General features: G+C 42.9%; 2 protein-coding genes across 6 annotated transcripts in view; one reads left to right on the top strand and one right to left on the bottom strand.

Annotated features, from left to right (window-relative positions):
- Window positions 1–2146: 2146 nt before the first annotated feature.
- LOC308510449 (uncharacterized protein) lies at window positions 2147–11297 on the bottom strand (the record flags this gene model as incomplete). Its single annotated transcript, XM_081079722.1, has 4 exons — window positions 2147–2556; window positions 3756–3839; window positions 4841–5121; window positions 11217–11297. The coding sequence occupies 4 exons, from the start codon at window positions 11295–11297 to the stop codon at window positions 2463–2465; spliced, it is 540 nt and encodes a 179-aa protein (XP_080935848.1). The 3' UTR covers window positions 2147–2462.
- GLI3 (GLI family zinc finger 3) overlaps window positions 3622–23251 on the top strand; it is a 286021-nt gene continuing 266391 nt past the window's right edge. For 2 of the 5 annotated variants that reach the window (XM_081079350.1, XM_081079347.1), the window contains exons 1-2: window positions 4053–4145; window positions 17852–18016. In XM_081079350.1, coding sequence (XP_080935476.1) covers window positions 17893–18016 — 124 coding nt within the window. In that variant the 5' untranslated portion in view covers window positions 4053–4145; window positions 17852–17892. Of the gene's footprint in view, window positions 3863–4052; window positions 4146–4344; window positions 4655–17851; window positions 18017–23251 lie in introns of those variants that run through there. The other 3 variants (XM_081079349.1, XM_081079353.1, XM_081079348.1) reach the window with 3 other exon arrangements.

Here is a 23251-nt window from a genome sequence, read left to right as displayed (position 1 = left end):
TGTAATTCAGAAACGTTTGAAATGTTGAGTGAGCTGGTTATGAAATCTGCAAGGAATCTATGTATTTGCATGTCAGACTAAGGAGGTTCCTGGGAAATACCTCACCATAAGTGCAAAGAGCATGCAGCAGAAAGGCTTAGTCCAACAGTAAACATTCTGTTAGGGCTGGTAGGTAGCATTTGAATCCTTGAGTGTTCACTACATTAAGCTTGGAAATTTGGGAACAATAGAGGAGGGTATCAATCTCTAAGTAAAGAAGCTCCTAAGCTAATCAGCTACCTCTAGATGGAAAACTAGTAAGATACTTACACATAAGGAATGTGACTTGTAGGATTTACAAGTGACCTCAGATAGATTGAAGGCACCACCTCCCAAAAGATAACCCCATGATGGGAAATTGAAACAAAGGTGACAGTCCTGTATTTACAGGAGGGAAGCAGCACCAAAGAGGAAGAAAATGGTGGCTATCATGTTGGGCTCTATAGAAGACATGTTAATCGTGCACCTGCCATGCAACTATCCCTCTTGCCTGGTCAAGAGGAATATTGCATCCCCTCCGATGGGTAATTATTCTGCAGCTGGAAGGTGGAAACTCAGCAGGCATTTGTTTGAGCCCCTGGATCCTGCCTTGCCTGCAGCCTGCATAGACACTTCTGGACATCTCAGTAAGTCTCCCCCTTTTAAATTTAACTTGAGCCAATTTGAGTTGGAATTTTGTCACTTGGAGCTGGGAGTTTATCGGTACACATGAAATATCCCCTTGGAATTTCACAATAATTAGTTGGGGGCTGTTGTGAAGGGAGATGGAAGAGCTGCCGTGGTAAGTGAAGGCAAGAACAGTCATTATGTACAGCAGACACAACCTAGCAAAAAAGTGCAGAGGAGCATGGGAAATTTATTCTCAGCCCCATCTTTTGTCCTCTCAATTGCAGATCCTTCATTCTCCTGTCTCTTTCAGCGTTGTCATGGGTTGAATTGTGTTTCTCCTCTCTCCCCAAAAAAGACATGCTGAAGTTCTAACTCCTGATTTAGAAACAGGGTTGTTGCTGACATATCTAGTTAAGATGAAGCCATACTGGAGTAGAGTGGGCTTCTAGGCCAATGTGACTGGTGCCCCTAGGAAGAGGAGAGACAGAGAGAATGACTGTTTCCCAAGCTCGGTGATGATAGTGGCATAAGTTGGAGGGAAGTGGCTACAAGACACGAAACACCAAGGATTGACAGAAGTTAGGAAGAGGCAGGATCTTCCCCTAACGGTTTCAGAGGGTGCGTGTTCCTGCTGAGACCTTGATTTTGGACTACTAGACTCCAGAACTGTGAGACAATAGATTTCTGTTGTTTTAAGCCACCTAGTTTGTGGCAGCCCTAGGAAATACAAATATCTTCTTCACGTCTCTGACTTCATTCAACCTGGTGCCAAAAAAAAAAAAAAAATCTGTCTTATAAGCTTAATCATTTTGAGGACTCATTATATAAAAATTTCCTAGGAGATTTGCATTTGAAAAGAGAACTGATGAAAGATAGCAATAAATGACTCTATAATGGTGGAATTTTAGACATGGAGAAAGGGCAATCTCAGAGCCTTGTAGGTCTGTAAGTGCCGTTTATCATTACAAGAGAGGTTCCAATATTGAGTTTCAGGGTGCCTTTTGGATTTTCAGAGATGTCTCAGGAGACCGCCACCCCAACTGCAACCAGAGTAGTTCTCTTTTATGTTTTGGGATTCCATATAAGATTTCATCTGGAAAAAGAGTTCTTGTGTCAAAATAGATTGAAAGTCATTGCATTATGTCACTATTTAACTCACACTAAGGCAAACCATATTTTTTCCCACTGCCATTTCTGCAAAATGTACCCACTTACATACATGTTTATCACCAAAGCAGAGAGCTGTTATTTCCCGCCAAGAATCTAAGGTGAGGAAATAGGGACACACAGCAGACACCACCATTATTCCTCTTTTGTTTTTAGCTATTCTGATGGATATATGGGGAAAGATTAGCTGCTTTTTCTTTACTCTTTTTAAAACTGAGAATCAAGATCTTCAATATCCAAAATCTGCTAGAAGACTTTTAAGTAAAAGTCAAAATATCGAGTTTATTCAAGTTGTTGATTTATTGGCTGTCTTTCTTTTTATTTATTTTTTGCCATTGGGTGAACAAAGGAAGCTATCAGGATGTATTATTTGCATTCAGGTGATTGAGGCAGAAGCAGTACTTGAATACAAAAAACAAAAATTGTGACTGATGTCGGAGTTTACATAGGAAAGCGTGGCTTGCAATTCCCTGCAACTGCAAAAGTATAATTCTTACACACTTGTGTCCCTTTATACTTTCACATGCATTATCTTCTTGGAAATTCATATAGATCCTGGGAGGCATGCGGTCTGGTTTTCCTCTTACCATCCCACAGATGGGCTCTGAGCCTGTGGACTCACAGAATCCTTCAGTGCCTGAGGTCAGTCAGTGAGGGGAAGCTGGGACAGCCACCCTTGTATCCTGAGACACTTGCTCTGTGCGGTAAGTGGTGGGTTTCCCTTCTTTCCTTCCTTCCTGCCTGCGTTTTAAGAGGGATGAGGTAGAGAGAGAGAAAGAGACGTTTAAAATAAGTGCCTAAAAAGACCTTCAGGCCTACTTTATCTCCACTGCTTCTATCAGTAAAGCTTAAGTCAGAGGCGGCTTTTGTAGTCTTTAGAAAAGCAACAAGTCCCAGGAAACAAATAGTGAATACTATCATCAATTCCGTTAAAAAATTCTCCAGTTAAGCATTTGAATCTCAAAATGCTCTTCAAATCTTAATAGCTAATCATTCATCCACCCACTCTCTTCCTCAGTCAAGACACTCAGGGAGTCAACACAAGCGCACCCTGAGCTCCCAGGCACTGCTGGCTGCGGGCTGGCTGGTAGAGAAGGCTCAGTTTACTCCAGGAGAATGAATTTTGGAATGTCACAGGGTTGTTTTCTTTCGTTCATTTCCTTCCTTTGTTCCCCCTCATTTTTTAAGTTCCAGGTCCAGGATGGGTACATTGAAAGGGAACAGATGTAGGCTGGCTGATTGAGGAAGGAGGGAAAATAATTTTTACTAGTACGGGCCACTGAAAATAAATCAGGGACAGAGACACTTTGTAGCTCAGGGAAAAGCACCACGTAGGAGTCCAGGCTCTAAGCCCGGGGTCTTTGTTTTTGTGTCCTTTATAAAGTGGCCCATGGGGACAGCAGGCTGTGTAATGGGAGTTCCCACTTCCCAGAATTGGCCCCAAGGGCAGATGAGACCGGCGGAGAGGAAAACCCTGAGCTTCCAAAAGCATCCTCTGGCGAGAGGGAGTTTCAGGGTTGGGTAATGGTACAAGTAGAGGGGGAGCCAAAGAGGGGTGTGCTCAGAGAGGCCTTAGAATTAAAAAGGGACCCAAACTGCGAGCGAGAGAAAAGGGAGCCGAGAGGCGGGGTGGGAGGCGATGCGCGCCGGCAGGATGCAGTCCCCGCGCGCGGGGAGCTGGGGTAGGGGCCGGCGGGGGCATCCCAGCGGGGCTGCGAGAGCAGGCGGGGAGGGCAGCCGTGACATCACGCCCGGGCCCCCTTCCCTTCGCCGGGTGGGTGGGGCCTCGGCGCGCGGAGCGGGCGCGGGGTCAAGGAGGGGGAAGAGGAGGAGCAGGCATGAATGTGTCTGCGTGAGGACCCAAGAAAGGCGGAGGAGGCGGAGGGGGGAGGGAGCGCGCGCGTGGCTCCCGGCGCCCCGGCTACCCCCCAGTCCCCTACCTCGGCCCGCGCCGCTCCGCCTCCTTTGCAGCACCGCCCGCATCGCAGCTGGGACCCGCTCCGGGCACGGCGACCCGGCGCGGCCTGGAAGGAGCGAGAAAGCAAAAGTAAGGCAAGCTGCACTCCAAGTTTTCCCAACTTCGCCCCCTGCGGCGGCAGGCGTCCAGCTGCTCGGCGCGTCCCCACGGCGCTAGAGTGGCAGAAAGAAATGGGACGGGGCGGGGGCGGGGGCGGAGGGAGAGAGAGCGCGCGGGTGAGGGGAGAGTCCGGCAACATCTGTTAAAACTTGGGGGAGGAGGAGCGCGGGCAGGAGGAGGAGGAAGAGGAGAGGAGGGAAAGAGGGAGCGCGAGGGAGGGACGCGTAGAACCGAGGGACAACTTTTCCACCGCGTGAGTAGCGCGGGCTGCGCTGGGCTGGGGTGGGGGGCTCTTCCCCCGGCGCGGGTCTCCAGGCCGGGATGGGACCTTCTTCCAGAAAGTCGATTGGATGCCAGGAGGGGCTTCGGGTGGGGGCTTTCTTTCTTTCTCTTTCCCCTCCCTCCCGCGGGTGAACCAAATCAGAACTGTCACTCAGGGCCTGTGAGTCAGAAGGGATCGGATTACAAGATCCCTGAAACCGATGCCGGAGCTGCACGAGCGGGCGGGAGCGGGCAGGGGCAGCGCCACCGGCGCGCTCGCACACTCGCCGTCGCGCAGACTCGCCTCCCCGCCTCACCCTCCCCGCGCGCCCCGCGGCGGCCCGCGCCGCACCATGCCCACGGCCGGCGCTCCTCGCGCCCAGCCCCTCCGCTCGCCGTAGTCCGAGCCGCCTGCGTCTCGCGGAGCCGGGGGCCCCCCGCCCGCATCCCAGACGTGGGTCTATGGGAAGTTTGGGGACTTGACAGCCGCCGCTGCCGCAGGTACGTCCCACCCAAAGTTCTTTGTTCCGCGGGCCGCGCATCGGGCAGCCTGCTCCTGCGGCCGTGCGGGCGCCTCCAGGTCGAGAGGGGGTCCCCCAAAGGGGGAGCCGAAGAAAGTGAAAATGGCTGTCAAAAGCGCCCAGATTTAGAGAGCAACCCGTCCGAGCAAGGCTTTCGTTCGCTTACTCCTTGAAGCTCCCTTTCCAGGTGTCTGCCCCCTCGGCCATCGGGAGACGGGCTGCAGAATTGCACATCCTGGATGGGGACGAAGTTTGCAGCGGCGACGGCGGCGCCCCTCGTGCCCGCCCTCCACCCACAGGGTGAAGAGGAGCTAGGTTAGGTTGGCCCTCTAAAGCTCGGCGTCTGCCTGCGCACTGTTGCGTCCTCCTGCGGCGCCCCGCGCGGCGTACTGCGGGCGGGTCCGCGCGGGCTTCGCGGCTGCGGGGTTTCCTCCGGCTTGAGCTTCCCTTCGGAGGGCGGGGGGGGCGGTGTGCGCCAAGGGACGGGCGCGCCGCCGCCGTAATAGAGGAAAAGTGAAAGTTGTACCATCTGTGTATGATTTGGAATTCTTTCATTTCTTTTTCTTTCCAGGGACAGCGCGCGCGCGGGAGCGCGCGCGCACACACACACACACACACACACACACACACAAAGACATAACAGAAAACAAAAGAAATAAAAGCGTTAGAAGCCGCAGCGAATGAGTGCAGGAGTGTGGGTAACCGTGGCCCCTGCAATAATAATTTAAGAGGCCGAATTTTCACAGAGCAGAACTGTGTCTGAATCACTCTGCAGGGGACAGTTACTTTGAGTTGCCGAGGGAAAATAGGAAGGAGGAGGTCGAGAGGGAGTAAATATTTACCCCAAACTTGTAGACTTTGTGAAACGACTTTTAAGCAGATTGCCAGAGGCCAAAGCACCACTGCACACCCAGGCCTTTTATGCTTCCCAGAACTTTGTGCTCCTGTCCCTGATTGCACCTCCTTCAGGAGTTGCCACCCCTAGAGAGGCTGGACCCAGGCTTCCCTTGCTGACTCCGTGTAGAAACAGGCTTAAGGAGGCAGCCACCTCGCACTCTTCTGCCCCCAGTTCTCCTGTCCCTGATGTGCGTTGCCGAAGAGATTCTGGCCTTGGGTGCAGTGCTCGTGGCCCACTGCCAGTTTATATGTACATGTATTTATGTAAAACATTTTCTCCCAGCTCCTTGCCAGCTGTTCCACATTTTCCAGCTGCCATTTCAGTTTGAAATGATGGACTGTCCGCATCTCCCAAGTAAAAGAGCCCTGTAGTCAGAGGTGTGGGGACAAAAAAATAATTTTTCCTCCCATCTTCTAAGTTCTAGCTGGGCTAATAAATTAACATGAGAGAGATCAACAGGGAAGAGTGTCCAAAATTTATTACGGATGTTTATGCTGGGGTGCCATCAGAATATGAGGCCTGAGGATACATTGGGCTTTGAGGTTTCTATGCCATTCTGGACAAAGGAGAGGGAAGCAGAGGTCTGGGATTTCAAAGGGAACGTGGGCAGTTTACAGGTAGATGAGAAAGAGCAAACATGTGGTAAACAAACTCTTGCTGGGCCACCCAGAAACAATAGGACATAGAGGGAAGTCCAACAAAGAGGCTTGGCTAGATTTCTCCCTCTCTGCCACATTTAGTTTAGAATCTGACGCTAAGGTGATGCTCCTATCCTTTAAGCAGGTTTTTCTGTCTGAATTCCTTTAGACAGGCAAAGAGAGGGTTCTTTCTGAATCTTTTGTTTCTTAATAAATTACCATTAAAGGTCAATATCTCCAAAAGCTTATTTTGGGGTGGGAAAAATTTGGTCCCCCTCAAAAAAGGGCAGGCCATTGTGCAAAGTCAAGGCAGTGCCATTAGTCTGACTGATATTAGTTCTGAAAAAACCCACTTCTGCTCTCCTTTTCCTTTCCTCTTCCTCCCCAATTCTTTCCAGAGCACTTTTCTGGAATTTCACAATAATTCAGGTTTTCACCCCACATGTGATTTTGTACAGCATTTGGATGAGGCCTTTTTTTTGAAGATCACTGAAATATGTGTATGCTATTAGAAATAAATTAACTTTTAAAAAGAGTTTGAGTGTGTTGGGCATGTCTGGTGGGGCCGCCTCTGCCTTGGGCAACTGAAATGATTTCATTTCCGTCTATTTAAGGTACGAACTATTCATTCTTCCCGTTTTACGCTTTTTGTGTTGTTTGCTGTCTTGGCGTATTATAGACTGAAATCTTCAAGAATTGGCCTAAAGTATTAATTTTGACTATTTATGTAATTGCTCTGTAATTTGAATAGGTGCCTTATTGATTGATTCTGGTAATTATTTCATTTAGGTTTTAAATTAAAAATTAATAATAGTCTGACAGTTTCTTAATTACATGTGTCAAGATTATTTTGAAGGAGGAAAATGCTATGTTTTAAAGCAGTGAAATATCCTCAAAATCTCATTTTTCGAAAGCATAACTATTTCAGTTGAATATATTAAGGCAGTGGTGATAGGTCTTAACAATGTAAACTGTGTGAAGTATCTAAAGAATTTGTTTATGTTAGGAAATACTGGTCTTAACCTGGACACAAACACTTTGGCCAGTTATAGTCAGACCTAAAACAAACATGAAATAACATCTAAATTAGTTGTAAGAGCCAGCATACGTACAGAGAGAAGAGAATTTATTTTATGCTAAAAGCTATTTAATTAGAAACTCCCTGCCTAAGGGTAGATCCTTTCAAGATATGTAATTTTTAAAGTTAGCCTAGGGAAGCTTTGGTTTAGGATGCTTGAATGAGTCCAACAAGAGAGGTGTCTTATGAAGTGCTTTAAAAGGTATAGATTATATTATAATTAATAGGTCAGTAAGTCCAACTCAATGTCTACCTTTAACGGTTTGTATTTCTTGATTGAACCCTGCTATCAACACGTTTTATTGTATGTCTGATTTGTAAAAAAACTACACACACAAATGAGAAAATGAGTACTGATGAAAAATGGCTCTGTTGAGTTATTTCATTACTTATTTAATGAAAGAGTCATTAATTCATCATTTGATGCCCAAGCCTAAAGTTGAACTTTCCTTTGTTTCTAGGCCAGTTCTCTTAATTACCTGCATGCTGTAAGGGTTTTAGACTTCTGTGCATAGCTGGTTAGAAGTCCTTCCTTCTTTGTAAGGTATCCTGTTCACTGAGATTTTCCTCCCCTCCTTTTTTGATGATAGGGTTTGGGGGTTTATGAAAGGAAACAATTTAATGATCATTGTTCCATGTATTCACTTATATGGACAGAAATGTACTAGGAAAAAGCAGTCTTGAAGGAAAAGTGAATCAGTGAGTCATGAAATCCTCAAGAAAACCTTGGTAATGGAATGTTAATGCTTTTAGACTATAGTAGATTATCTTAAAAGTCAGACTTTTCTTCTTTATGCAATTGTTGTAAATCCCCAGCTAAAGAATTCTTTGAAGGAGGTTTTAGTTTTGCTGGCATTCATATCCTATAGTCGGTCTGATTTGTCTTGGAAGATTCAAGAAATTTTCTGCCGATGTCTATCATGAGAGGCAATTAAAATGCTGAAGTGACTATAGAGAGAAAGTGTGTGTATTTAATTTGTTAAGCAAAAGATCCCACTCTAATAGTGACTTCAGGTTGTCTTTTCATTAAAGTGTATGAGAAGATGCTACCCTTCACTTCATGTTGTCATTTTTCTAGATGAAAATTGATTTGTTCTAGTTTCAAAGCAAATGAAGGTAGACAGAATAAACAACAACAGGGCAGGGGTAGTGCTGAAAACTTTCTCAAGTACTTTCAGTATATTTTTCATCTTTACTTTTATTTGATGGGCCTGTGAAATAGAGCTGTAGACCAGCGAAGACTTTAAATGAAATTTCACACTTTGATGATTTTTTTAAACTTTGATATATTGACAGCAAAAGGAGCTGCAGAGCTTTTATATAACTTGAGCAGTAACGCCAAGCAGCAGTCAAACGTCTCTATGCATTTGTGTTTAACTGCAGAAGAAAAACATGTCCATGGGCAGCAGAGGTTCTTATCAGCCCCCTAATCCCAGATCCCAGCAAACCTTGAGGGCATGCCTCAGATCTTGCTGAAATCACTGTAGACTCTCACAGTTTGCAGATTAAATATGCTATGTGTTCCTGGCTCCAACAACAGTTTTATGAGCTCACTAAACTTCCTGTTTTAAGATCCTTTTCTTAAGTTTTTAGGAGCTGCTAAAGGCAATGCTGTCTGGAGTATTTGTTAGAGACACGAGATATTTGATTCTCTTTAAAAATTGCAAAATTATTTTTAAATCGAAGGGCTAATTACACGGGGATGAGGGAGGGGAGCTGTTTGAAAGGAATTAGATGTTGAATGTGTTTGTAAATGAATTTCATTGCCGACTTTACATGGTTTCTCAGTTGTTTTAAGGCACTTTTCCTTTTCCTAGCCCCTTAAAATTAGAGTTTTTCCACTTGTAATTCTAAATGCACCATATTTTAGTGCCACATTTCTTAGCTACTCATGACCACTTTTAGGTTTTCTTTTTTTTTTTTTGTTAATGTGAAAGTGTTTTGTTCTGTGTGTGTATATTTCAACTGGACAAAATGTCCCAGAAAATCTATGGCTCTCTAAAGAAAGTGGATGAACAAGCCATTACACAGTTAATAAGGTGGCATTGGAACATTTCAGCCCCCTCCTGAAAGGCGGTATTGTATTGAGCTCCACATCTGCATCTGTCATATCTACACTTGGGTCCTCCTATATGGTGCTTTTTTGCATAAGAGTCATAATTAAAAAAGAAAATACTTACATCATCGCCCAACAGCATGTCATATAATTCTCAAGAGAATGGGAGCCAATTTTGTGCTTAAAGGTTATTCAATGAATGAAATTGTGAAAGCCCATTTGTCAAAGTACTGCATGGTTTCTGCTAGTTTTCAAGCCCCAAATTCATTGTCTGCCCAGCCCAGCCATTAGTCATCAGTGTATTAGTGCTGCCTTCAGGCCTTGTGGCCCAGCACTTCTTCACACTATTACAGCTTTGAAAGTGTACTCTGTCGACTCGCAGAATTACTGCTCTGATTTCCGCTTGGCTGGGTCTGAGGTAAGTCCCCTCCCTACCTTCTAGCCGACTGTAATCCTTGCTTTCTTTTCAAGCTCCTTTCTAGAGATTTAGGGGAAAACTTTCTTAAGGGCCCAGTTGGCATCACACTGTGGTTTTGTTGTGGCATGCACGGTCCACACAAATCCTACATGCAATAAACTGGATTCATTGCTGGCCCCAAACAGCTAGTGGTTCTTTACTTTTTTGGAGGGGAGGGTGCCTCTGTGTGTGTGTCTGTGTGAGTGTGTGTGTGTGTGTGTGTGTGAGAGAGAGAGAGAGAGAGAGACACTATGTTTTAAACATAAGCATTTTATTGTATATTTGAGTAATTTTTATGCCACTAAATTTAATATTGGGAGTTATGAGTAGTTTTATTTAAATCTCTGTCTATTGGAATACCTCCACAATGCAGTGTGACATCTTATTTGCTTATTTTCCAGGTGGAAATTTTGAGCTTTACCTACTTTGACATTTTTTGAAGATAGCATAAAATACCTAACAATATTCTAGAGTGCTTTACACGATAAACTATTGATTTTTACAAAAAGAGATGGAAAACTCAGATGAACAATAACTCTCAAATTGCAGTAATGAAGGAATGAGGCATTTAACCCTATTATTGATTTCATTTTGTGATATTTTTAGAAAGAATAATTCAGTCTCCAGAAAGTTATCTGTGTGTAGAGAGACCTCAGCCAGCAGCTTAGGAATGAAACCTTAATGAACTAAGTTGTATGAAGCCTGAATGGAGTGGCCACAAGAGTGTACATCTGCTGGTTTGAACTGTGACTGTTCACATGGAATTGCACACCAGAGCAGTTCATTGTCAGGGTGTCCAGTTGGGTATCTTTTGCACTGGCAGTTTTGTACAGGATGCGGAGAGGGCTGAAAAATAAGATAACTGAAGAATTCTGTCTGTGAATAAGCAGAGTTTACAGGCTAAGTGGACTGGAAGTAATGTTATACTGAATAAGCCTTAGTTAAAAATCCTTACATTTTGAAAAATTTGCTTTTTAAATTGCAACTGAGATTCAAGAATCACAAGTTTAAAAATCGGGAGAATCAAGTATGATAAGCAATACTTCACAAAATAATACGTGAAATACCTTTGGCCTATCTTTAGCTGATTTTAACACCCAGCAGGTATTGGTCTAATATTTGTGAGGGTTTAAAAGTAAATTACTATTCATAGAACACGTACTGTACCTCCATAAGCTTGATTGCATAGACAGACATGATTCTAGAAACCAAGTTATATAAGTTCTGTAAGAATAATTTTTTAAATTTAGGTTTGTTTTTTTCTTCTGAAAAGGTGTGAAAACTTAATTCCTGTAAACCTCAGTAAAAGGAGACAAGGAACACCTTTGATCATGATGATTTTGTGATTTTTGTGGTTTTAAGTGAAATATAGTTTACATGCGCTTAGCTGATCTGTCGATTGATAACTGACTTACAGATTTCATTTCTGTCTGAAGATTGTCTCCCGCAAACCCGCTGAAAGTGGGGATGCCAGCTTGCTCCACATTCTTGCTCATTCCTTAAGGGCACCTGCTATGCAGGGGGCTTGCTGCAGAGCCTCACTCACCAAAGTACACTGGACTGGTGTTTCCCAGTTTAGCAAAACTCAGAAATGGTAATGGCTATTAAATAGAGACCTGTACTCCCTTCAGATGTTTCTCTTAAAGTCCAACTGGCAGCAGAGAACATCAGAGTAGCTGATGATCTTTTTTAAATACACATAGCAGAAAAGTAAAAGTGGCACACAAAATGTCATTTGTGATTTTAACTGTAATAGCAATTATTACTTCATGTCAAATAAGCTTTTCAATGGTTGAAGTTCAATATATGGGTTTCTTAAAAGTTTTGATGTAGTTAATTTACTAAAACCAAATTCACTTAATCTTTGGCCAGGAACTTTTTTTTTTTTTCTCCCTCGGAGTAATTCCATTTGAGGATGTCTGTCATGAATACTGCTTATCTGAGATTAGGAGCTTCAGAAATGTAGGAAAGATTGAAAACAATAGGCTCCGAAAGACAACTTATGGCAACTTGAACAGATAGCTGCTTTCTTATTTGCAAGTAAGGCTTTAGGCTTTTCTGATTATGGGGGGAAGAATCATATGTATAGGTAAAACAATTGTACATTTAAAAATACTATAGTTAAAAATTCATGAAGATTTCATTAAGAACTTATGAAGTTGAGCTAGTTTTCTCAGAAAAGCAAGGCAATGTGGATAGGAAAGGGAGAGGAAGCCTTAGAAATCTTGGGAACTGTTGGTGTGTCACAGACGTTATGTATATCTAATTGATTTTAAGTTCAGAAAGATATTTTGAGCACAAGGAAACATCAACCACACTACAAATCTCTAAGAGGTTTACTATAGTGCATGGTTATAGAAAATCCACTAAATGTTTTAAATTCCCTTAATTTTGCTCATTGAAAGTCAGACTACTTCTCACTCCCAGAATTGATCAAAAGTTAAAAATTACCATTAGGTTTGAGCTTTCTGATTTTTAAAAAATTTCTCTTCCAAAATGATTCATTTTCTTTAGGAAGAGAGTTTCAATGATACAGAAAGGTATAACTAATAGGGATTTTACCTAAATCCCTAAATCAAGAGTAGCATCTTGAAGTAGCAGCTAATATGCTAGTAATAAAGTATGAGAGAAATGTCACTCTTCAGTGATACACAGAAGGCTCCTCAAAACTCCTTACACAGACTGGTACATTTTGGATTTTTAAAACATTAACACATTAGGGAGATCATTAAGCTTATAAACACACAGGCAAGTGTAAGTAAATGTAATTTCTTTGGAGGAAAGCCTTATTCCACTTGAGCCATGGTTCCCTAAGCTTCACAGAGTAATTTCTTACTTAAGGCCTAGTCACTGCTATTAAAAGCTCTGGGCTGCCTGCTGGAATGCCCTCATTGGCAGTAGCTGTTTTAACCTATCAGAAACTGATCAAGTTACCACTAATCAGGCTTTTAACTTGGTTGTTTTAAATCTTTAAATACATTAAGAAAAATCAAAGAATGATTGCCCAAGTTCAGGCAACTTAAAAATAAACCAACTGGATTAGGGAAATAAATTAAGTAGTCTGCTGTTCACAAAGGATGCATTATCGGTTTATAACTGTTTCACTTCATCTTAGAGTCTTTTTATTCAAGTCAAACATTTAAAATGTTTTAAGTACTGGTTCTTTCCCTTAAAATGTTTTAAGCAGGATCCTGCTTCCATGTGGATCCCAGGTTTCACAACAGAGACAGATCTACAAGAGGAAAGGCTGATTTGCACGTTTCCAGAATTGTGATTTTTCATGCTCTCTATTTACTACATAAAGCCGCATGGTTAAGGTTGAACTTTGGAACTCCACTGAGGGCCTCCCTCCGTGAAAGACAGTGTCTGTGCCTCACCCACTCACAACACCTGAATCTACTTAGAGCAGCGTATGAAGCAAGTATTTGGGGGCCAGGTTAATGGACGATGAGTTGCAAGTTTTGTGAGCCAAACACACCCGCTGGTTTCCTGAAGACTTCAGGTGTTCCTAATGTTCGTTGTAGTGCGATACACAGGGGTGTTGCATTGCAAAGAACCTGGAAAGTTGTACCTCCGGATTCAGCTGACAAAACCGCCGTGCGAATGAAAGCGGGGCTGCCACCGAGCACTGTCTGCTGGAAAGGCTGCCGGGCCCTAATTAGAATATCCCCGTGGAGCAGGTAACCGGCGTGATGAAAGTGAGCTGGGGCGCTGCTTTCGCCAGAGGCCCTGCGGGGTCCGACTGTGCTGCCGGTGTCGCTCTCTGGAAGACGCTGCGGGAATGCGGATGCGAGCGGGGCTGCCAGCGCCCCGGCTCCGACACCCCGCGGTTCCAGAGGAGCCGGACTCGTGCTCGCTCCGGCGCGGGCGGGCGGGAGCTGCCGCCCGGGCCTGTCCGCAGCCGGGAGAGGAGCAGGGACGCGGCGGGGACGCCCAGCGACCGCGATCCCGGAGCCGGCGGGGCAGCCGCTGGGGCGGGGCGGCGTGCTGGGCGAGAAGACGCGGACCCTGCCACCTGCGGCCAGGCGCGTGCGGGGCCCCGCGTGGGTGCGCGGCTGGCGGCCTCCGAGCCCACTGCCCAGCCCCACAGCCCAGGAGAAACCGCGTTTCCGATTAACTTTGCAAAGATAAAAGTTTTCCTTTGGGTTTTTTCATTGCATCACTGGGGGCGACTCTAAGGAGAGGGCCACGTGAGGCTTTTTGTGTGCAAGTGCTGTTTCCGATGTAGGTCCACCCAAGAATTCTCGAATTTGGTAAATGTTGGTCCTTTTCTTTTGTTGACTTTCAAGTGAGGGCGCGCACTGTAGCATCACCTGGTCAGCGTCTCCAGGAAGCTTATCACTGCCTTCTTTTGCAGGAGGTTGGAGCAAGGTCGGATTTATAATTTAGACAGAAAGGACCCACCTGCAGGCAGGTTGCTAATAGGAGAGGGATTAGGTTTAAAATAGGGTCTGGAATTCATTGTGCCATGGGTTTAGGCCCCGGGGAAATTGCAAAAGGTTCAGGGACAGTTGGGGGGTGGGGAAGAGAAGCCATGACTGCTTTCAGGGAGGAATAATCTTTACTCTTCCGGTTACCTGTTAGACTAGGCATTAGCAGGCACACACTGTTAGCCCAGTTTTCCATGGTTGCCCGTTTTCTTCCCCTTTCTCTTATACTCAAGCTGCTGGAGACTCAAGCATCAACTACAGTTTTTTTTTTTTTTTTCCATAAGCATTAAAAGTTAAGGGGTATGCCAGCATATCTTGCACGTTGTTGCTGTGGTGAAAGGGACTGAAGAAGTGTGGAGTTGTAAGAAAAGGAAACATGTAAAAACCTGGTGTTTTCCTCGGAAATATCTTTGAAGTGAAGCAAAATCAAAAACTTTTCGTTGATAGTTATGTTCTAAATAAATTGTACTTTATTGTTTAGGAAATCTCAGGTTTTAGAAGTAGTACTATGGGCTACTGTCCCAATTATGTATGTTTTAGGCTTCCATAAGGAGTTTTTACTGGTCACTTCTATACCTCAGGATGTTTTGTATCAACTCAGGACTGAGTTTCACAACTTGGCTTAATATTCTGTGAAGAAACCACCACCACAGCTAGCAGCAGACTCTTTTTTGCTCACTAACTCTTGGTACATAGTGTTGATGAGGTGTGAGAGTCTAGAATGTTAAAACTTGCTCTTTTGTAACTGACAGGGACAAAGTTGTGTTTTTATCAGTAAAATAAGCTGATATAATTTCTAGGGATATACAGGAAGCAGATGTCTGCCTTGGCAAGTTGCCATTTTTATAGTCCTGTTCCAAGCACAAGCCACACTTTTAAATAATTAGTTACTTACTAATGAGATCCAAAAATAAGTTGTCAAAATAGGAGAAGGAGGTAGACTCTTGAGTGACCAAGGACCTATTTTTAAAAATCCATTTCAAATGGGGGGGGGGTGAGCGTACAACCATTAATTAGTGCATTAGTGCAATTTCAGTCAGTGCCTGGGGCTTTCCCTCCTTTAATGTGAGCCTCTCACTGTGGTGATGAGTATTTGGAGAGTATGTTGCTTTGTTAAAATGAAGCCCTTTGCTTGGGGGGAAAAGCCAACAACTCTACAAAAAACTAAGTTTGTCAAGGAACGTAGGTGACTTGGGTCTCCTTACTACTGTTAATTAGCTCTGTCTACTAAGGAAGAGACAGACTTCTTACCAGGAATCCCATCTCTTCCTGGGTTTTTCTGGTCCATTGACTTGCTTTAACTTAGTAAATTCCATTCAAATTCAACCAATAAAACTATGTGTTTTGAGGGAAACAATTATAGTAAATGCCTGTTTATCCAAAATGGTTGCAAATGGAGTGTTTCAATTAATTAAATATTCCTGTTAATTTTTTTGTTTTTATGCAATTTGCCAGCTTTCAAAGAAACACTGGATATAAAAGATATGTAGCTAGACCGGTGATGATTAAGATTCAAGACATTATAGAACCATCTGGGTCATGGGCTCCTCACTGGATCCATTATTTACTCAGTACACATTCTTAGGGGTATGAGGTGCTGAGAAGATAGTCAAGGACTTGTCCTCAAGGAGCTTCCTGTCTGGAGAGGGGATGGACTTTCAGCAAAGATTCCAGACATGATGGGTGCTGGGCTCATGCAGACTCTTGGAATTCAGTTGGGGTGCAGTTCATTAGTTCATTCAGTCAGCCAAGACTTAAGTGAGTACCTACTGCACTGGGTTCATAGCAGTGAATAAAAACGTGCAGAACAGGTGTCTGCAAGCTGGTAATCACTAGTGCTGGTTATAGTACACGTTCCCTGGTACTACCCTCCCATCAGGGCTTGGACCCACACATCTGGAGTGTAGCCGACTCATTCAGGTGGTTCTTGTACCACTCAGAAACAACTCTGTACATGGGGACAAATTGTTCTTGTGGAATACTATAAAGATGATATTTCAATCAATTTTGGAGGAGCGTTCAGAAAAATTAAAGAGTCATTCTGAGACTGAGATTGTTAGAGCTAGAAAGGGCTGTTGAACATTTTTCCGTCAAGGGCTCTCTATGTGGATTCGTGGAAAAGCTTAGAGAGCCCGTGTCCCCTTGAAAATTAAATGTACACTTTTGTGTTTAAGGGTATTTTTCTGGGGAGAGGATCCATAACTCCATAACTTTTGACATATTCTTAAAGAGGACTGTACCCCTTCCCCCCAAGGTTAAGTCCCTCTGTGTACTTCTGTCATGTGACAGATGAGAAAACAGACACTGAGGTGCTTCTTGTTTTCGTTTTTATTCAAGAAAAGCTGTTCTTAAATAACTTGTGCATTTTACAGTGAATGACACTGGATCATCAAGGAAAAGAAGTGGGAGTTAGTGGAAAAGCTGGTTACAGTGACACATGGCCTCTGGGTCTTAAGCTTTTCTATTTACTTGAATTCCAGATTTTTTTGTACAAGAAAGAAAGAATTTGCAGCTCCCTTGCAAAGTTGAGTTAAGGATGACTAAAAATATTTTATCTGGTATTTTAACTCTTCTACTCATTTTATGTCACTAATCTTTGTTTTGATTGAACACGGTGGTGGTGTCTGCTAAATGTAGGAAAGGAACAGACTACTTGACTGAAGAAATGCTCACTGTGAGTGTTGCAATCTAGATAGCTTGAAGAAAACATTCCAGAGAGGGTACTTGTCATCCTTTTTTCAATTCTTTGTAGGTGTAGATCATGACTGCAAAAAAAGAACATGAACCAAATTGAGTGAAAATTGATGAATGATGAGTTAGGGCAATTATCACATGAATGAAGCCAGTGAAAGACTGACTAGCTGAATTTGCCCTTAGCTCAGTTTTAATATTTCTTTAGTGGTTCCAGTTCTTGCTGTTGGCAGTCTTTTGACTTTTTCTGTGGAATCGAGAGTGTGTTGTTTTATTACCTTTGTTTTAAAAATGTAACTCAAATGACTTGAAATGGTCTCATGTTTTAAGAAAGCTTAAAGATTATGGTTTAGCTGAATGAATTAGGATTAAGAGGCATATTGCAATTCAGATATCTTAAGTGAGGGGAAGCAAAAATCGCTGGCTTCTTGGCCAGAATTATCCTCTGATTCAGAACTTTGTGCGGGGCTTGGATTTAAGAACTTGTTGTGTGCCCTTTAAAATATCTCATTAATTAAAAACATTCCCCTGCTTGGAAAGTTGCCCTAATGCCTCTTCCTATAAAGTTGGCCACCTGAAGACACATTTTGTAGATGTGGCTTGGAAGAGTAATGTGAGTTGACACTTGGGTTTCACTCTATAAACAGCTGACAATTGAGATATTTAGACTATTTAATAACAAATGCCCAGTAGTAATTAGGAAAGAATCTTGCCCTCTGTTCTCCTTTTGCACGTGCAGACAGAACTTGACTGGTTTGTTAATAGAACTTTGAGACATTTTTGCAAGAAAACATGTAAGGAAGTCTCTTCCAGATTTTGATTTTGCTAAAGCAATAGGCACCTCCTCATGGGACAGGTGAAGTGGGCTTTTGATTGGCATTTTTTTGCACCCTTACTTGAAGTTGATGATTTGCTGTTGTTTAATGTAGGTGTTCCTGGTAGCAGAGAGTTGAAGTAATGAGAAGCCATCATGGAGGCCCAGTCCCACAGCTCCACGACCACTGAGAAGAAAAAAGTTGAGAATTCTGTAGTGAAATGCTCCACTCGAACAGATGTCAGCGAGAAAGCCGTGGCCTCCAGCACCACTTCCAATGGTGAGCGGCAACTGGGACCAGCAGCCAAGTCCACAGACGTTTTTATGTTCTTTACATTCCTTGTGAATTGAGCATTTGCACCTGGACCAGTGTTTGCTCTATGAGAGGCTAAAAAAAGCAAATAGGGTGGAGAATGGGGGTTGCAGGATAGGCAGGCTTTCGTGATCTCTATTTTGGCACCACAGTGACACGTTTTCTTCCAAATTTTCTAATTTGAGATGTAAAGGTGATAGGTTATTTATTATGTAAAGTTCTGTTTTGGCAAATCATTTTAATTAGCCTGGCAGGAGTTCAGAATACTTTGCTTTTCACGTGAAAAAGGTACACTGGTAGAAATAATTAGTTATTAGTTATTACAAAAGACACAAAAGTTGCTTTGTCAAAATTAGTGACAGGCTCCCTTCACCGCCAACTCTAAGTGGTCCACTTTAAAGGATTTTAGAAGTTGTTAATGGTTGAGCCTCAAGGTAACACCAGTATCTGAGGTAGAGGTTTTGCTCTTGGCTTATAAAAATTTACTTAATTGTGTTCAGAGATAACATAGAACCACTGTTTCTATATGCTATATTAATACTTTAAGTCAAGTGTTGAGAGGTATTTCAGTTCAGGCATGGAGCACTGAAAATGAATTCCAGAGCCCCTTCTGGAAACAACAGGCTGAAGAGATGGGTGGTGAAGAGACCCTTCACTTCTTTCCCTGCTTCCCTACTCCCGTAGGTAGGCCGTTACTGCCGTTGCTGTTTGTAGAGTCCGTTCCACCCTGGCTTCCCTGAATTGCACCCTACTTCTTCACACCTCTGGCTAGCCATCTGCCCTCTCTTAGACACAGCATATCTGGGCACACTTGATTGGAATAGGCCAACATGCTGCCCTACTTGTGGGCTTCTATCTTATTTATTCCAAGAAAGATTTTACTAGGCTGATGACAATTTTGTACATACCGTTGGAGAGTCAGAATCTGCTTTGGACGGTAACTGCAGCCCAGAACCTGAGAGTAAGGGCAGAAATCTGGTAAAACAGCTGCACCTTCCTGTGCTAACTGTAGCACTGTCTGAGCTGGCGCTCTGAGGAGCCTGCCCTGCTCGCCCTGCTCATGCTGCTCGTCCTCAGCTATGGTGAGGTGCCCTCCTGACTGGATGTCACCAGTGGGCCTTGCTGGCTTGACTGGCAGAGGGGCTGGTTTTAAACCTGCTGGCTAATGAGTCCCATTTTGGATTGATCCTTAGGGAGATATGTCTGTGTTAAAATAATGAACTTACTTTACATAGGTCTGAAATGTATCTATATTTCTTCCTTTGTTTGTGGTGTTTCAAGTCAGGACTGGAGCCTGTTGTAATTGAACCCCATATTTACATTCCTCCAGTGTGGTTATAGAAGGTATCATTTCTCCTTTAAAAAAAAAAATCATGTGACCCTTGTTTATTTTTCCAGGAATTTGAAAAAATTAGACCAATTTGTTATTTCAGAAGTAGAATCAGTCCAAACAGTGTTGGTTATCTGGTAATTTCAATAGTAATTTTGTAGGAATAAGCACTTTCTGTGTATTATGTTTAATGAAACATCAACTTTTGGTATCTTGATAGCTTGCGTGTGCGAGTGTGTGTGAAGAGTGTGAGTGGGTGGCAGGTAGAGCTGCGCTGTGGGAGCCTCTGCATGTGTCCTTCCGGTCAGGAGGGGGCCAGTGGCCAGTACTCTGGGAGGTGATGCTTTTGCCCCTGCCCCACACAGACCCGTGCTGGGGAGGGTTCCTGGCAGCCGCAGTGGTCTTCCACCGCTCTCTGAGCAGTGGTTGCTCTTGTGGACCCGTTTAGGCTGACTACGAACCGAAATAACCTAAGCAGTGCCAGGGCGGCCAGCGAGTCCCTCAAGCACGTTAGCCTCAGAAGGAGCAGCATGATGGACAGAGCTAGTCCTATAGTCTGAAATGACCACAGAACTAATTCCTAAACCAAACTCCACTGGCTCCCCACCCTGCTCAGCCTGTGCCCTCCTAAGTGGGTGGAAAAACCCATCCCTTAGGGGGCAAAGGCTCGTGAGCCAGGTTTGCAGTGCACATGCATGAATGATTGCTGTCCTAGAAATCTTGGGTACTCTAGCCATTTTTCCAGTGTACCTCTTTCTTCTAAGGAATGTACTGCTTTTCATTTAGGGATAAAATAAAGACCAAACCAAATGAAATAAAAGTGGAAATGGTGTTTTTAAACATGATTGCAACCCTACTGGAAGATTCCAGGAAAACCAGCAAACAAATTGACAGGAAAAGTAAAACAAAGGAATATAAACCTCTTTCTTGGTGATTGCTTTACCTAAGCAGTGCTGGTAACTGTAATGCCTTTGAAACAGTCCTCTCTGTAGGTTTCATGTAACTACGGTAGTTCAGAGTCTCTTTATAGCTCCAGTATCGTGGTCAGGGGATGGGATGGCCCACCGCGACTTTGTTCTGCAAGCTCCTACCTGGTTACACACACTCCTCTGCGCTCAGAAGTGGTCACAGAGCTCGTCTGTGGCCCATCTGGGTTTCAGAGCTCGTGGATTGGGGCTCAAAGGTTGGCACACTGTGCTGGCTGATGGCTGCCACTGCTGTGGTCCATCTATCTATTATGTCACTGTCTCCCTTTCTCTTATTTCTACAAACATTTCAGAAGTGCTTGGACACCTATACTGAGGCTATCCACCAAAAGAAAATTAAAATCACTTGGAACCTACAGTAGGCAGTACTGGTTGCTATTCTTTCCAGCGGACTCTAGGCCTCCTTTACAGAGCTCTGAAATTCAGGGATTTGTAAATGAACAATTGAAAATGAGGTCAGCACCAAGAACCAAACGGATGTAATATAGACATTATCTCTCCCATCCAAAATTTCATGGTTAAAATAAAACAAAAAAAAGTTTTGTTACTGGCGCTGTTAGGTTGACTTAATTATCTTTTCCAGCCATGATGTGCTGCAGTTTGTTCCTGACATTAAGCCTTCCAGCCAAACCCTGCACATTCCACTGCATGTCCTTACAGATCTGTTTCCTTGCTTTTCTCAGCTGAGTATATACTCCTAGAATAACATTCATACAGAGTTTTGTCTAAACACACATACACACAACCAAAATGTATGGTTCCAAAACCTTGAACAGCTTTTAAGTAAGCATTTGCCTTGTCACACTGAAATTTAAAATAACACAAATGAAAAACTGTGTTCTAAATTTTGCATGGCAAAAAAGGACAAGGCAAATTAGATTTTTGTAACGTTTAAGAACCTATACCAACATAGAAAGCATTCCGTACTCAGGAACCACAATGTGTGTTTCATGTGCCATCCTTAGGTTTTAAGCTTTAGTGTTACTTATTAAGCATAAATGACAAAAGACAAGACATTTAGTTTTCTGAATGTCTAAGTATGATTGTGATTATTTTGGAATCTAATGTGTCTTCCACAGATAAAGTGTACACTCAGATATTAAGTGTCATTTTTTACTGAAGAATCTGTAAATTTGGTAATATGCTAATATTGTAAGTAAAACGCCTTAATCTGTTTCTGGTACAAATTTTTAAGCTACATGTGCCTTGTAAATAATAAAAGTTTTTAAATCTAGATCTCCCAACATTCTCATCCTGTAAAACTTCCTTCGATGACTTGCAAATACTGACTTTTCAGTTGGAAGTGTTTCGTTTCATTTTTTGGCTATTAATTTTTCAAAATTTTTTTTTTAAGGAGAAATTTGATATTTCTTATTAATCTACTACTCTACTTTAAAAGAGAAAGGAACTAATGATAAATGTATGTAGGCCATGGTCTTGGGATCTTTTAGCGTATCTAATAATTATTGGGAACATACCTTAAAAGTGGTAGAAAGCTGAAATGATTATGCTACTGGTGATGTAGTAGTATTCAAAGTTGATGGATTAATATCAGAGAGGCAGTTCCCTGATCACTTTGATCTTTCAAAAAGAAGGGCTTAAAAAACCCTGCTTAAAAAGCATTCTTTGAGGTTTTTAAGTGGAAAGTGATATATATGGATGGTCGGCAAATACGTAAGGAGGTACTTTTTTGTCCTTGAACTTTTGGTTATTTTTTGCCTTGAGGTTTGTCTTTAAACTATGTAGTATGTAGGTGTTAATTGTGATATCTGTTGGTCTCCTGGCTGGCTGTAAGATGGCCCCGTTGGTGCGGTTCACACAATATAGGCAGTAGGTTGTGAGTTTTTGGTTTCTTGTCCTTTAGATGTTCAACAGCTTTTTTCTTGGCCATATCTCATTTCCTGGCACGTGACAGTTGGATGAAAACGCCTGTCAGATAAAATAGATTTACATTGTAGGATGGTGATTAGCAGCACCCATCGGCTTTGGGACCTGAAAGTTTGGGTTGAGTTCCAGCAACACCAAGTGTGGGCAGATTAGCTTCTCACAGTCTGTTTCTTCATCTGTTTACCAAGATAATAACTAGACCCACTTCACAGGATCTCCGGGGGGATGAAGTGGCGCCATGCCTGTATCATTCCAAAGGCACTGCACATAATAAGAGCTCCACAAACGTTAGCCACTGTCATTAGAATAAATCGTGTGGATGAGTACATGTTACGAAGCCAAACAAAAGGGTTATGTTTTCTTGAAAGTACACATAGGTTTTGAAATTAAGGGAAAAATGTTTCGCAAAAGTAATTTTTAATTTGTAGAACTCTGTCTGAAAAATAGTTCAAGATGTTTCACAAATCTCAAATGTGGCCAAGTTTGTACATCTTAAGGAAGCATGAATCAAAAAAAAAACAAAACTTTACCATACCTACCTTCGGAATGCCTTCTTAAGCCAGAAAATAGGGAAGATAATTTTGAGAGAATTTATTTTGATTTCTTTAACCTTGGAAAATAACGTTGATTGTATGTCTCAGCAATAGAATCAGCATATGCATGTCCTTTGATTATTTTTCTGGGGTGAACTGTTTCTTTTCAGGTCAGTGATGCCCATTTATAGGGTGGTTTGTGCTGTATTAGAATTAGATTTTATTCTTTTTTAAAGAGATTTCATGTTTTTAAACGAATTAACTAATGATGAATAATCTGATTGTCCTAAGAAGCCTGGCTCTCCTGAGCTCCCAACTCACGTGTCCCTGAACCCTGGCAACTTCTGTATTCTGACTTTGGCAGAGTATATTCCCTTTCCTGCAGTCACCCAGGCTTGAAACCGCACTGTCACCTTTGACCCCTCCCTTATGCTTCCAATGTACAAACCAGTTTTGAGGTTCTAGT

The sequence above is a fragment of the Rhinolophus hipposideros genome (genome assembly GCF_964194185.1).
Source record: "Rhinolophus hipposideros genome assembly, chromosome: 18".
Taxonomy (NCBI): domain Eukaryota; kingdom Metazoa; phylum Chordata; class Mammalia; order Chiroptera; family Rhinolophidae; genus Rhinolophus; species Rhinolophus hipposideros.
This window is presented reverse-complemented; position numbering and strand designations above follow the sequence as displayed.